We start from the raw sequence: 13,769 nt of genomic DNA on the forward strand, positions 1-13,769 counted from the left end.
TAGTGCAGCCTTCAGTCCTAAACACCTTTCGACATTTTGGGCATAACTTTTGCTAGAAAAGTCCAAATGGGGCGATCTTAGTGTCTCTAGAAATCTAAGACAAAATTTCACAACTTTTTTGTTGATCACTTTTTCTAATTCAGGGATCTCGTTGACGAACACAGGGGATTCGTCGACGAGGTGCAGTATATGATTAGTCGACGAGTCCAACGGGCAGAATGATGCTAAGAGACGGAAAACAGCTATTTTACCAAATAAAATATCTTTTCTTCCCCCCAACAGCTAGTTAACGGCTCCTAAGGCTTTTGGGCTATAAATACAAACTATTGGACTTGTATTAACATGGTCTTGAAGGTCTTTGATCATTGTTAGTAAAAAATATCATTTTATACAAAACCTAGCACATTGCATATTAGTTTTTCATTACACGTGCTCATTCTCTCTTACTCACTTATTGTGTTTGATTCATTTCTTGAGAGAATAGTGTGAGGTTTGAGTTGTAAATCATTTTGCTCATATTAAGGAGCATTCCTTGTAATCTTCCATCTTCTTGTGGAAGGTTTTTTGTGAACCAAGTTGTAAGGTTCTTTGAGAACCGAATTGGTAAAGACTCTTTGTGAGCGGTAGGGATTTGTTTCCGAGTTTGTAAGGCTTGTTCCACTGCGGAAGGAGCGATTATAGTATTGTGGAATCCTTGGCTTAGTGCTAAGGTGTGGACATAGGCTTGGTGTTGAACCACGTAAAAATACCGGTATTGTTCTTTCTCTCCCTTACACTCTTTATTTTATATCTTGTGCATGATTTATATTCATATTGCGATATAATTTCTTGTATCTTGCCAAGAGTTCTTATTTTGTATAAAAATACGTATTCCGCAAAAAAAGTCTATTCACCCCGCCTCTAGACTATATACTCTCGGGCTAGGATGTCTAACATGGTCTCCCTTACGGGGCGGAGACTCCCCAGTTCAATTTTCGAACTGAACCAAACTGGTATCCCTTACCCACCTTGTTTAGTATCGACAATTTCTCTATTCAATTCTTGAATACAAAGTCCACTTCCTTGTGAAAACTTCTTCTAGATCTCTTCATATGTCATAATCAATATCATGGTATGCAACACTATTATGTAACTCCTCGTTGACTGAGTTTAACAACCATGTGACCACCATAGCATTGCAAGTCAGCCAGTTGTCCTCTTTGAATCTCTTTCTTCTAGTTTTGGTAATTTTCAATTCACAAACTTTAGTTTGTGTTTTGATCACATAGCATTGACGACAACTCTCCTCCATGTTGACTAGTTGGTCCCCTTTAGTGGATGAGTCAACAAGTCACCTGATCTATTTGAATTGCTCAAATGATAAAGAGGTAGTTTTTCACTCATGATTTTGGTACGTTTTGATACCATGAAAAAAATATAACGAAAAGTTTTTTTTTCAAATTTTATTTATTGGAGATTGTGGTGAATCACAGACGATTTTCTTATTGCAATAATTTGAGAATCCCATCCAATTTGGGATTTGCTTGTTGCAATGATTTGAGGATCCCATCCAATTTGAGATTTGCTTGTTGCAATGATTTGAGGATCCTATCCAATTTGGGATTTTCTTGTTGCAATGATTCGTGTTAAATAACTAAAATGTATATTCTGGAATTGTATTCAAAGAGAAGATTACAAGGATATATATACAATAACCTATAAATGAACTTAAGAACTCCAGAATCAAATAACAACTTTAACTAAACAATTCACTAAACTTACAAATCAAGACTACACATCTTTTAACACGCCCCCTTAAGATGGAGATGGTGAATAAAGATTTAACATCTCCATCTTGTGGTAAAAAATGATGAAAAAAAAAACTCCATTGATGTGAAGCACAGATGGAGATGATTCGCAGAAGGAGATGCTAATGCAAAAGGCAGGCGAGGAAGACAACGATGCCAGGTGATGAGAAGCCGACAAAGAAGAAAATTGTTGCGAAGTGAAGACCAAAAATATGGCCAAGTCGAAGGCAGTAGCGAAACAAAAATGAAGGAAAAAATTTCCTTGAAGAAAAATCAAGAAACTCCAGCTCGTGTAGAAGATGAATTCATCAATCGAACTCAACGAACTGATAACGCGAAACAAGAACCACTAGAACTTGACGCTCAAGAGAAAATACTCGGCGTTGATCAAAGATAGCGCCATCTATCAGAAAGAAATTTTTGAAGAAGAAGAAGAAAACAAAGCAAATCTAGAAGTCTACATCAACAAAAATTTATCGAACACTCTGAGGCAAGATCTGAAGTTGCTTTAGACGAAGAGATCAACTGTCTCTGAGGAGGAGTGACGAGACACGACATAGCCAGAGCGAGGGAATGGCTGACCAATAGATTAGACCAAATACGAGTGAGACAGAGACGATACAAAGATGACAATAGTGACAAGAAAATCAAACCAGAGATGAGAGTGGAGAGCTATGAAGTCACTCTGAAGTGTAAGGCTCCTGACTGGCAATTTCTGCAACAAAAGAAAAATAAAGAAAAAAAGAGGTATCGAGCTCCGATAATGCAACCGCATTCTAACACGGGTGCCGGAATAAGGACACCAGAGCTGGAGAAGTAACCAGAAAGTGCAAGGTTGCCGGAAGACTTGGAGAGTCGAGGGCTGAGAGGCAAGGCCGCGAGAGGATCTTGACATTGATGTTGTTCTTGCAAGACTTGACAGCCAAGGTGAAAAGCTTGGGAAGCTGATCGAAGTTGGAGTCCTCGACGCGAGAAGGCCAAAAATCGGGGCTCTTGAAGTAGAGGAAAACATAGCGGTCGTACGATGGATCAACGATACCGGCGAGCAAGCTCTTGTACATCTTAGAATGTTGGAAGCTAAACTTGAAGTTGTCACCGCCGATGGAAACGACATCAAGAGGAACTCTTCGCAGGGAATAGAAGAAGAGCTCTCAAGCTTTCTTTTTTTTTTTGGATTACGCACTGGGTATCCACGTGTCTGTTTTACGGTCCATGTGACTAATCCTGCGCCCCTTGAAGTTGACCCCACAACTCCAAAGGGAGGGTAAATTCAGGAGTTCAGGGGCGGAAATGAGTCCAGGAGGGTTTGAACACCTGACCTCATGAGAGGCACTCCCACAGCCCACACTACCACCTGAACCACACCCTGGGGGTAAGAGCTCTCAAGCTTTCTTGAAACTGAGAGAGAGAGAGAGAGAGAGAGAGAGAGAGAGAGAGAGAGAGAGAGAGAATAACCCATAGCTGAACTTAACGACTCAAGAATCAAATAACAACTTTAACGAAACAATTAACTAAACTAACAAATCAAGAATACATATCTTTTAACGTGAGGATCCCATTCAATTTGAGATTTGCTTGTTGCAATAATTTGAGGATTCCATTCAATTTGAAATTTGCTGTTGTAATAATTTGAGAATCTCATTCAATTTGGGATTTGCTATTACTGGATTTGAGGATTCCCACAAATTTCATAATACACTTCAAGTTAGAAGTTCAAATTTTAATATATATAAAATAATTAATTAATATATATATACACATATAATTGGTTTATTTGGTTATGCGTATATGAAAATTTGATGTATCAACCTAATAAGTTGATAACTAATATTTCATGAAAACAAAACTACCAACTAATTTATATCGATTAACTAAATTGATTTAACCAAATTTAATTAGTTTAGTTGGTTAATTCAATTTTGACCAAATTATGGTCACTCGTACTTGTAAATTGTACAAGCAGACATTAAATCTTAAGGTAGTGTTTGGAAGCATGAATTTCGGATCTTGAATTTAGATTGAGTGGGTTTGAATAAATTTGAATACAATTTTATATCATATTTTATCTAAATCAAACAAAACTCAAATTTAAGATTTTTCTAAACATAAGATAAAACTATTATGATTGTCCATCGAGTCATAACACAAGGGGAAGGGGAAGAGGATAGTTTGCTCTCCACACACGCGCACACACGTTCTCAAGGCCAAATAAGTTCGACTATGTGGATTCGATTCATGTCCATATATATGTAGACTAATTGAGCTATATTTATTAATTATTATGAATTTATTTACAAAAAAAGAAAGATACTTATCTCATGTTTGAGAACTTGAGATTCAAATATTTAATTTGATTTGCATAGATTTAGATACATACGTATTACAAGATTATATTAAACTCAGTTCATTTACACGCAACTGTAAATTCGAATTTTCATACACAATCTTATCATTCTACAATTGAATTTGGACACACTTTATGCCTTCATGGGAAATTAAACGCACCATGACTGGCGCAACCCTATTTTGCAAGTGTGTTAAACGCACCGCCTTAACTGTGACCTCTGCTGTGACCCTAGAAGAACTCCTCCAAGACGCTCCAAACTCCAAAGTCCAAACTTTAAAAAGTGCCAAATTTTGAAAAGTTATCTTCAGGGGGATTGGTCCACATGTTTCTGTACAAATCCGACCGTTGTGAGTCCTCGTTCATTTCATTTTCAAATTTCGAGCACAACTGCATCGCTCTCTCGTCTCGCCTCTCTCTCTCTCTCTCTCTCTCTCTCTCATTGTTCCCCCTTGCTCTAAACGCCCTTCTCTCTTCATGGCGATTGCTGCAGATACCCAGCCAGAAGAAAAGGTAAGTTAAAGAAAACGCTTGTATTTTCAATTGTTATCGTTCTAGGGTTACTGAACGATTGAAGATCTCAAAGTTAGGGTTTTAAACTTGGAACTCTTCTCCATTTTTCTTTTGTCTTTGTCTCTTGATTCATCAAGTTCAGGAGCTAGGTATGGGAATCGAGGGTTTTTCCTGGACAATTTGGGATAAATTGCTCTTCTTTGTTTTCTGGCGATTTCATTATTCTGTTTCCACCTCAAATGCAAGAAAGTAGGGTTTCTAGGGTCAGATTTTGGTAGAAACGAAAGCGCGAAACGCAACGATCTGTTGAAAATTTCTTTTAGATTTAGGGTTGTGGGACTACATTTTCAAGTTGTTGGCATATGGTTTTGCGATCTTTCTCCCGATGAGTGATTCATGCTCTGTTTGGTTGTTGAGGAAATGGCTGAAAAGAAGGAATATGAATATCTGCTTTAAATGCTGTTTTCATTTTTTTTTCTTTTAAATCGAGAATTTTCTAGTGTTAACCCAAGATTTATTGGGCTAAACTGTTGGGTAAAGAAAAATCAAAGATTCAACAAGGGAAGTCCTTTCCTATCATAAATTTTTTTAACTAACCGAACAGGGCTTTATGAAACATAGGCTTCAGGAATAAGGAAAAAATATTTTTATAAATTTAATTTTCCAGGGTTTTAACAACAGTTCCGTTTTTACAGGCACCTTCAGAGGTTTCATCGGGGGAGAAAAGGAGGTGGATTCTCAATGATTTTGACATTGGGAAGCCTCTTGGACGTGGGAAGTTCGGCCATGTCTATTTGGCAAGGGAAAAGAGGGTCAGTTTTCTGAGTTCTATATGCTTGTTTCTGGAATGGTTTTTCTTTTATGAGTATTTATGGGATTGGGATGAGTGTTGCAAAGACCAGTTCTTTTATAGATGCATGCAGTGAACTTGTACTCTGTAACCTCCTGATCACGGTAGTGGATTAAGCTACAGCAGCAACTGACACACATTGTGTATTGAACCAGTATAAATCTCTGTGTCAATCTTTTAGAGCTTTACAGTTCTTTTTTTTACCACAGTTTTCTACTTGTTCCAGTTTGAAAGTTTGTGAAGTCCCTTGGTCGTGGCCTGCTGCTCAACAAGTATTTTTGCTTTCACTAATTGAGTCATTCTCCCTCTCTTTCCACGGGCTCTCCCAGTTTGCTTGAAGTGAGAAACTGTGGAAAAGAATGAAATATGATTAGTATCTTGATTTAATCTTGAGACATGAAAAGGGAACATCAACTAATCAAGGCAGTATTAAGCTCAGATGAGGAGAGGCTTATGCTTTTCAGTGTCAAACAATGAAACTTTAGTCCCAAAGTTTATATTTTATATTTTTTTGTGTAACTAACCTGTGTGTTCGAGTTCAGCTGTCTTCCATTGGCTTTATTTATTTTATACCCATCATTGTTTGCTACTTTGTTTTGTCATACTTCTGTTATCCCATATTGCTTATATCTGAGCTTTTCAATTTTAAGGAGTCAGGAGAAAAGCATTTAACTTGTTGAATCAGTTAATTTAATTTTATATGTTTATAATCTTCAACAGAGTAATCACATTGTGGCATTAAAAGTGCTTTTCAAGAGCCAGTTGAAACAGTCGCAGGTTGAGCACCAGCTTCGTAGGGAAGTTGAAATACAAAGTCATCTTCGACACCCCAATATTTTACGCCTCTATGGATACTTCTACGATCAAGTAAAGCAAGACTAAGCTCTTTGTATTTTCCAGCATGTTTATTTAAATGCAGGCTGGTTGAGGGGAAAATATAAAGGCAAACTGACCTATTAACCTTTTAACCCAATTAATGCAGAAACGAGTGTATTTGATATTAGAATATGCAGCCAAAGGTGAACTCTATAAAGAACTACAGAAGAGCAAATACTTCAGCGAGAGACGTGCTGCTACAGTGAGTTCTTCTTATCACCACGATAGCTCTTGCCATTGCACTCTTGATAGGCAGGAGCACTCAACTTTATGTCCTTTTTCTAGTTTTACATTATCAATTGACGAAAGAACTTTCAGAATACATATTTGAAGATGGAAGGAATGCTAGAAACAGTTGTTCCATTGAGCTCGTCATATATTAAGATATGATGAGGCCATTTGGCCATTTTCTTCAAACATAATGTGAGATGACCACTTCAGACAGCTCGTCATATTTATGTTGATTTTTTTTTTTCTCATAAATTATCATTAAGGGTTCAACAAGAATCCCATTTTGTTTTTTGAAATGATGTCAAATGGAGCAACACAGAGGTATATGGTGGCTGCTTGGAGCAACTGCTCCTAGCATTCTGCTTATGACATTGTCCACTCCATGTATACAGAAGCAATACTTTGAGAGAACTTGTACCCCCCTCCCTCCTTTTCGGATGATGGTTATCCTTTTATTCTCATGTATGAACTGACTAGTAATTTATTGGGTGTCATAATCTTATTGAACAGTATGTTGCATCAATAGCTCGGGCTCTTATATATTGCCATGGTATGCATGTAATACACAGAGATATTAAACCGGAGAACCTTTTGATTGGTGCACAGGTTTTTATCAAAATTAAGCTCTTCTTTTCCTTGGCTTATTTGAGGCAAATTTTTTAGCTTACTATTATGTAAATTCCATTTTTTTTTTTGGTCAGGGGGAACTTAAGATTGCAGATTTTGGGTGGTCAGTGCATACATTTAACCGTAGGCGGACCATGTGTGGCACGCTGGATTACCTTCCACCAGAGATGGGTATGTGTATATGTCAAGGGCCTACAGGATTTGCATCTTTGATTTCAACTATTTTTGTGACCGTTGAATTGCCCAAGTCAATTCTAGTTTCCAAAATAGTTCTTTTGAAAATGAAATCTATCCAACAACCATTAACAAATTAATGCATCACTGGTTTTTTTCAACAGTTGAGAGTGTGGAGCATGATGCAAATGTGGATATTTGGAGTCTCGGTGTCCTGTGCTATGAGTTTCTTTATGGGGTTCCTCCTTTTGAGGCAAAGGAACACTCAGACACATACAGAAGGTAGGCATGAGTTCAAGGTGGATAGAGTGCTAATTTTGTTGGAGATAAATTGCAAGTTGTCTTGACAATCAGTGGATTTTTGTGTAGAGTGCTAATTATTTCTCTGAAGAAGAAAGCTTCTCCAAACTGAATAACTTCTCTAACATGCTGCACTTCACATTTAAAATTGATTCTTAACAAATTACTGCTTCACTTTTGTTAGGAAATTAAATGGATAGGAACAGTATCACATAGCAAAAATAAGAAATGAGAAAATAGGAATTGACACCAAGATTTACGTGGAAAGCCCCCAAACAAATCGAGGGAAAAACCACGGGTAAGAGTAGAAGGAATCCACTATATAAAATAATGATACAACTTCTCTCTTGAGTTAGGAGTATACAAATCTCTCTAAAATTAGGAGAAACTAGAAAAAGAGGCTACAACAGGGACACTTTGCAGGAGAGTACTTGATTTCTCTCTCTAAAGGTGGAGTTGGAGATGCTTGGGATGATATCTTCCTTCACCACCACTTCCCTATTTATGGGGGTTTTTGTAAGCCTCCTTTTTCAAAGTCTTCAAATGAATAGTACAACCACCATATGAATTAGTGCAACCACCTTTGTAGACTTGTGCAACCACCAAATGAATAGTACAACGACCATATAAATAGTACAACCACCATATGAATAGTACAGCACCTATGTTGGACTTTGAATACTAGAATTGACTTTACAATTCAACATTCTCCCACTTAAAGTCATTTTCAAACCTTTTTTTTTTTTTTTCTCATCCTTTCTAGTCTTGCCAGTTCCATGCCACTTACGTTTCTATTAGGCCATAAGAGGATCTTACATCATATGAACTTGTCAATGTTGATTGGTTTTGTCATAACATCTGCTAGGTTGTCTTTGGTGTGATTCTTTTGCATGTCCACACTTCCTTCTTCCACAACTTCTCGAATGAAGTGATACTGTACACTGAAATGAAAAGCCGGATTCCTTGCAATATGCAAGACACTTTGACTGTCACAATATAGAGAAATTTTCTCTTGATTGTGTCCAAGTTCTTCCAATACTTTTAGTCCATATTGCCTCCTTGCAAGCCTGCGTAGCTACCATGTATTCAGCTTCAATCGTAGACAATGCCACAACAGTCTGCAACTTTGATACCCAGCTTACTGCTCCTCCTGCAAGAGTAAACACATAACCTGTAGTAGATTTTCTTTTGTCAAGATCACCTGCAAAATTTGAATCAAACCCTTGACAATAAATTTTAATCCTCCGTAACATAATGCAGCATCTGAGGTCCCTTTGATGTATCTTAGGACCCTCTTCACAACATTCTAATGCTTTCTACCAGGATTCTCCATGAACCGATTGACCGTACCAACTACTTGAGCAATATCCGATCTTGTACAAATCATAGCGTACATTAGGCTTCCCACTGCTGATGCATACGGCACTCGAGATAATTCCATCCTCTCTGCTTCATTGTTAGGACACATACTTGAGGATAATTTATAATTGACAGGAAGTGGGGTAGAAATTGGCTTACAATCTTGCATGTTGAAGCGTCGCAAGGCTTTCTTCAAATAATTCTTTTGAGAAAGCCAAATCTTCTTGTCTTTTCTGTCTCGGTTAATTTGCATCCCTAAAATCTTGTTTACTGGTCCCAAATCCTTCATATCAAACTCCCTAGCCAATTGTGCCTTCAATTTTTGGACTCTTTCTTTGTTGAGGCCTACAACCAACATATCATCCACATACAACAATAAAATAATGAAATCATTATTACAAAACCTCTTGTAGTACGTACAATAATCTGCACTGAGTTTGTTGTATCTGAGACTAATTATGAAGGAATCAAATCTCTTGTACCAACATCTTGGCGCCTATTTTAAGCCATATAGAGATTTGGTTAACTTGCAACCAAGTTTTCTTTTCCTTTTTCTTCAAAACCTTGTGGTTGGAGCATGTAAATCTCTTCTTCGAGTTCTCCGTGAAGAAAAGCAGTTTTCACATCTAACTGTCTGTTTTAAGCCGTATAGAGATTTGGTTAGCCTGCAAACCAAGTTTTCTTTTCCTTTTTCTTCAAAACCTTGTGGTTGGAGCATGTAAATCTCTTCTTCAAGTTTTCCATGAAGAAAAGTAGTTTTCACATCTAACTGCTCTAGATATAAATCAAACACAGCACATATAGCCAATACAGTTCTGATAGTAGTGTAAGTCTAACAACTGGAGAAAATATCTCATTAAAATCAATACCTTCTTTCTGATGCCTTCTTGCACAATATCGTTCCACCTGATCGTTACGATCATTACCCATGAATACAGATCTGCCTAAAACAGGTTCATAAGAGTGAAACCAGTCTCGACGAGAGGTCATGTGCCAGGTTGCTCCAGAATCCATGATCCATACATCAGTAAGTTTCTTGCCACCTTTAGAAATAGTTTCCGCTTCATTATACAGGATTTCGCCATCGCTGGAAGTACTCGTAGTGCATCCTTGAGAAGTGTTCTCCTCGAGAGCTTTCCTTACATTTTTCTTCTTATGCCAAAAATCCTTCGAGATGTGTCTCCTTTTGCCACAATTGTATCATTTAAAATTCCTCTTACTCCTTAACTTTGATCAACTATGATTGTGACTCCCACTAGAGCCACATTCTATTTATCTTCCTCTCGTCATCGGAAGTCCCTTAACTTGTTGAGAACTAGACGATCTGTCTTCCTTGTTTTTGCGCCTGGATTCCTCTTCCAGAACAGCCGCCACAACATCATCGAAGACTAGATTATCTGACTGAATATTATTTGTAATGTTGATGATGAGTTGATCATACGAATCTGACAGACTTTGGAGTAGAAGCTCCACTCGTTCGGTTGGCTCAATCTTATGGCCTAATGTTGTCAGTTGGGAGAACAACGTATTAAGATTGTTGATGTGGTTTGTAACCGATGTGGACTCACTCATTCGAAGAGTGTAGATTCGCCTCTTTAAGAAGATCTTATTGTGAAGTGACTTTACCTCGTAGAGTTTTTTTAGTGCATCCCAAATTTCTTTTACTGACTTCTTCTTTGCAATGCTTGATAATGCCAAATCTACTATTGCTAGATGAAGATTAGCCATAGCATTGTCATCCATCTCGTTTCATTTTTCGTTAGTTATCCCTGTTGGTCTATCTCCAATTGCCGCTAAGCATTTGTCCCTCAGGACCGCCTTCATCTTCAATTTCTAAAGGGAGAAATTACCCCAATTGAACTTCTCAATTTCGTACTTTGCTGCCATTATAGTAGATAAGATCTGCTCCTCCACTAAATCGGCTCCCACTTTTTCACCATGATCAATTTTGTATACGTGAACAGTATCGTAAATGAATGGAACTGTATACTTGAACAAATCTCGTATACGTTCACAATACTGTAAAAGTATGCAGTGACACGTGTGAATAATAACCGTGAATAGTAACCCCAACCCAAAGGCCGTAACCCAAGGCTCTGATACCACTGTTAGAAAATTGAATGGGTAGGAACGATATCACATAACTAAAATAAGAAATGAGAAAATAGAAATTGACACCAAGATTTACGTGGAAAGCCCCCAAACAATAATTCTCATGTGTCTTGTGAACTTCAAAAGCTTTTTACATTACCATTTCCTATTTTTTCTTAGGACTCACTGCATAAACAATCAATTCCTGATAATATAGTTCTATTTATTTTCATTTATCTTCGTAGGCACATTCTTCGCACCAATTATCAGTCCCGATCAATAAATTTTATTTTCCTACTTCTTATCAACCACAATTAATCATTAATACATATACGCGAGACCACGACAAGTATCTTTTCTATATTTCCCAACAGGCAAGACAAATGAAAGGTAATGACGCCCCAGACTTGTTGCAGTAACATTCATAATTTCATTATAAATGAACTAAAATATATTTATGTATCTATATATATATATATATTTTCCCAGCGCATTTCTACAATTTTGGGGTTTTCTCCCACCCTAAATCAACTCCAAGAACAAAGCTTCCTGTTTGTGCTGGTCAGGCCAAGTTCATTCAGAAATATATATATATATATATTTCACATATATATATAAAATTATTTTCACATATAGAATTGTAAGGTGGATCACTTTCACATACAAGATATAAACTGATTCTTCACTTTCACATACAGAAGTGAGTTTTTCTCTTAAATTTTGATGGGAAGGAATATGCCTCCTCTGGAGTTGAAAGAAGCCTCTCAAATGAAAATAATTTCTCTGGACATGCACTTTACATTTATAGCTGATTTCTGTAAGTTACTGCTTCACTCTCCATTGTAAGTTACTCCTTCCTTTTATGATTTTCCACAGGATTGTACAAGTGGATTTGAAATTCCCTCCCAAACCAGTAGTCTCTTCTACTGCAAAGGACCTTATTAGTCAGGTTCCATTATATATCCTTCAGCATGTGTTGCAATTCTTTTCTTTTCTTTTTTTACAAAGCTTTTCATTCTCGTTTCATTGAATCAATAGATGCTCATAAAGGATTCTTCGCACCGCCTACCTCTACACAAGCTTCTTGAGCACCCATGGATTATTCAAAATGCAGATCCTTCTGGAGCCTATAGAGGTTAATTTTCCTGGAGGATGTTGATAACATTCTTGATCACAGGTTGCTGGAGCATGTGTGCTTTGGTGATTCTGATCAATTAGTAACGAAAATGATTCTCCTCAAGGAAGGAGTCTTGTGAAAACGTTTGTGCAAGGCAGGTCTGATATCTCTGTGCAAGATCACTGTTCTAGTTTGTAGAATTAAAAACATTTCTCGAAGGTTATTTTGTGTGCCATATCTGTTGTAATTTATCGATTCTTCCTTTACTGGTTTTTTGGCCCCAAGGAATAACACAATGTCCTCCTTTTTTTTACCTAATATTTTGCTTATTTCCAGCCCACACTTATTAATTAGAAGTATCAGATTTATAGATCATGTAAATGAGCTCATAATTGAGGGCACTGTCTGTTTCCCACAGGCATAAACATTAAATCTGACATCTGCTCTTTTGGATGATTGAAGACCGCCCTCATCCATTTCGCAATAAGAATTTTGTGTAATTTTAATGCAAATAGACAAGAATGATCATTTTCAAAACTCATTATTGAAATATTCAATTCATATGTTGACAGAAATAAATAAAAAATAAAGCGATTTTACGGCCAATGACGATGTCTCCTTTTCTTTTGGAAAATCATTCTGTTCTGCTGCAAGAGTAAGAGACTATAAAGCACATTAAACTTCACTCCAAGGCATAAATTTGTTATTCCCAAAAAATATGCTGAAGCCAGGGACTGGCAGAAGCATCAATTTTACAATAAGAATTTTGTATAATTTTAATGCAAATAGACAAGAATGATCATTTTCAAAACTCATTATTGAAATATTCAATTCATATGTTGACAGAAATAAATAAAAAATAAAGCGATTTTACGGTCAATGACGGTGTCTCCTTTTCTTTTGGAAAATCATTCTGTTCTGCTGCAAGAGTAAGAGACTATAAAGCACATTAAACTTCACTCCAAGGCATAATTGTTATTCCCAAAAAATATGCTGAAGCCAGGGACTGGCAGAAGCATCAAACAAGCCATTGTAAGACGGCGTTAACAGTGTGACTGATCAAAAGTCTATGTTTGCAGTCACAAACAATGGTGTCGTAATATAGAGAACTTCTCCCCTTCACTCATGCTTTGCCCATTCAGCCTTCTTGAAAACATTTCTGAAAGGAAAATGAAATATTTGAATAAAGCCTTTTTTATTAAAAGCATAAGATACAATCATCATGAGGTTTTTATTAAAAGGTGTATACTTTTCTAAGTGTTAGGAAAAATGACACTAACCACTTACATCCATCCACCTTTATGATACTTATTTTGTGTATTTTAATATTATTATTTTATTTATTATCTTGAAAAAAAACATGTACCTTGGATTGGATTTTGTATCCATATCTAATTAGGTCATTCATTCATTGTATTTCATAAATGTATAAGATTAATTATATGAATGTATCTTAAATCTTGGTGTGTATCTAGGACCGGCTCGTCCTTAAGGCAGCTA

General features: G+C 36.8%; 1 protein-coding gene across 1 annotated transcript; it reads left to right on the plus strand.

Annotated features, from left to right (window-relative positions):
* Window positions 1-4,384: 4,384 nt before the first annotated feature.
* On the plus strand, window positions 4,385-12,604 carry LOC131152200 (serine/threonine-protein kinase Aurora-2). The gene is made up of 9 exons (XM_058103921.1): window positions 4,385-4,644; window positions 5,340-5,456; window positions 6,215-6,361; window positions 6,477-6,572; window positions 7,112-7,207; window positions 7,303-7,399; window positions 7,567-7,684; window positions 12,029-12,101; window positions 12,191-12,604. Exons 1-9 carry the CDS (start codon window positions 4,609-4,611, stop codon window positions 12,290-12,292), a joined length of 882 nt encoding a protein of 293 aa, XP_057959904.1. The 5' UTR covers window positions 4,385-4,608; the 3' UTR covers window positions 12,293-12,604.
* Window positions 12,605-13,769: the final 1,165 nt, after the last annotated feature.

This window comes from Malania oleifera, chromosome 3 (genome assembly GCF_029873635.1).
Source record: "Malania oleifera isolate guangnan ecotype guangnan chromosome 3, ASM2987363v1, whole genome shotgun sequence".
NCBI lineage: Eukaryota > Viridiplantae > Streptophyta > Magnoliopsida > Santalales > Ximeniaceae > Malania > Malania oleifera.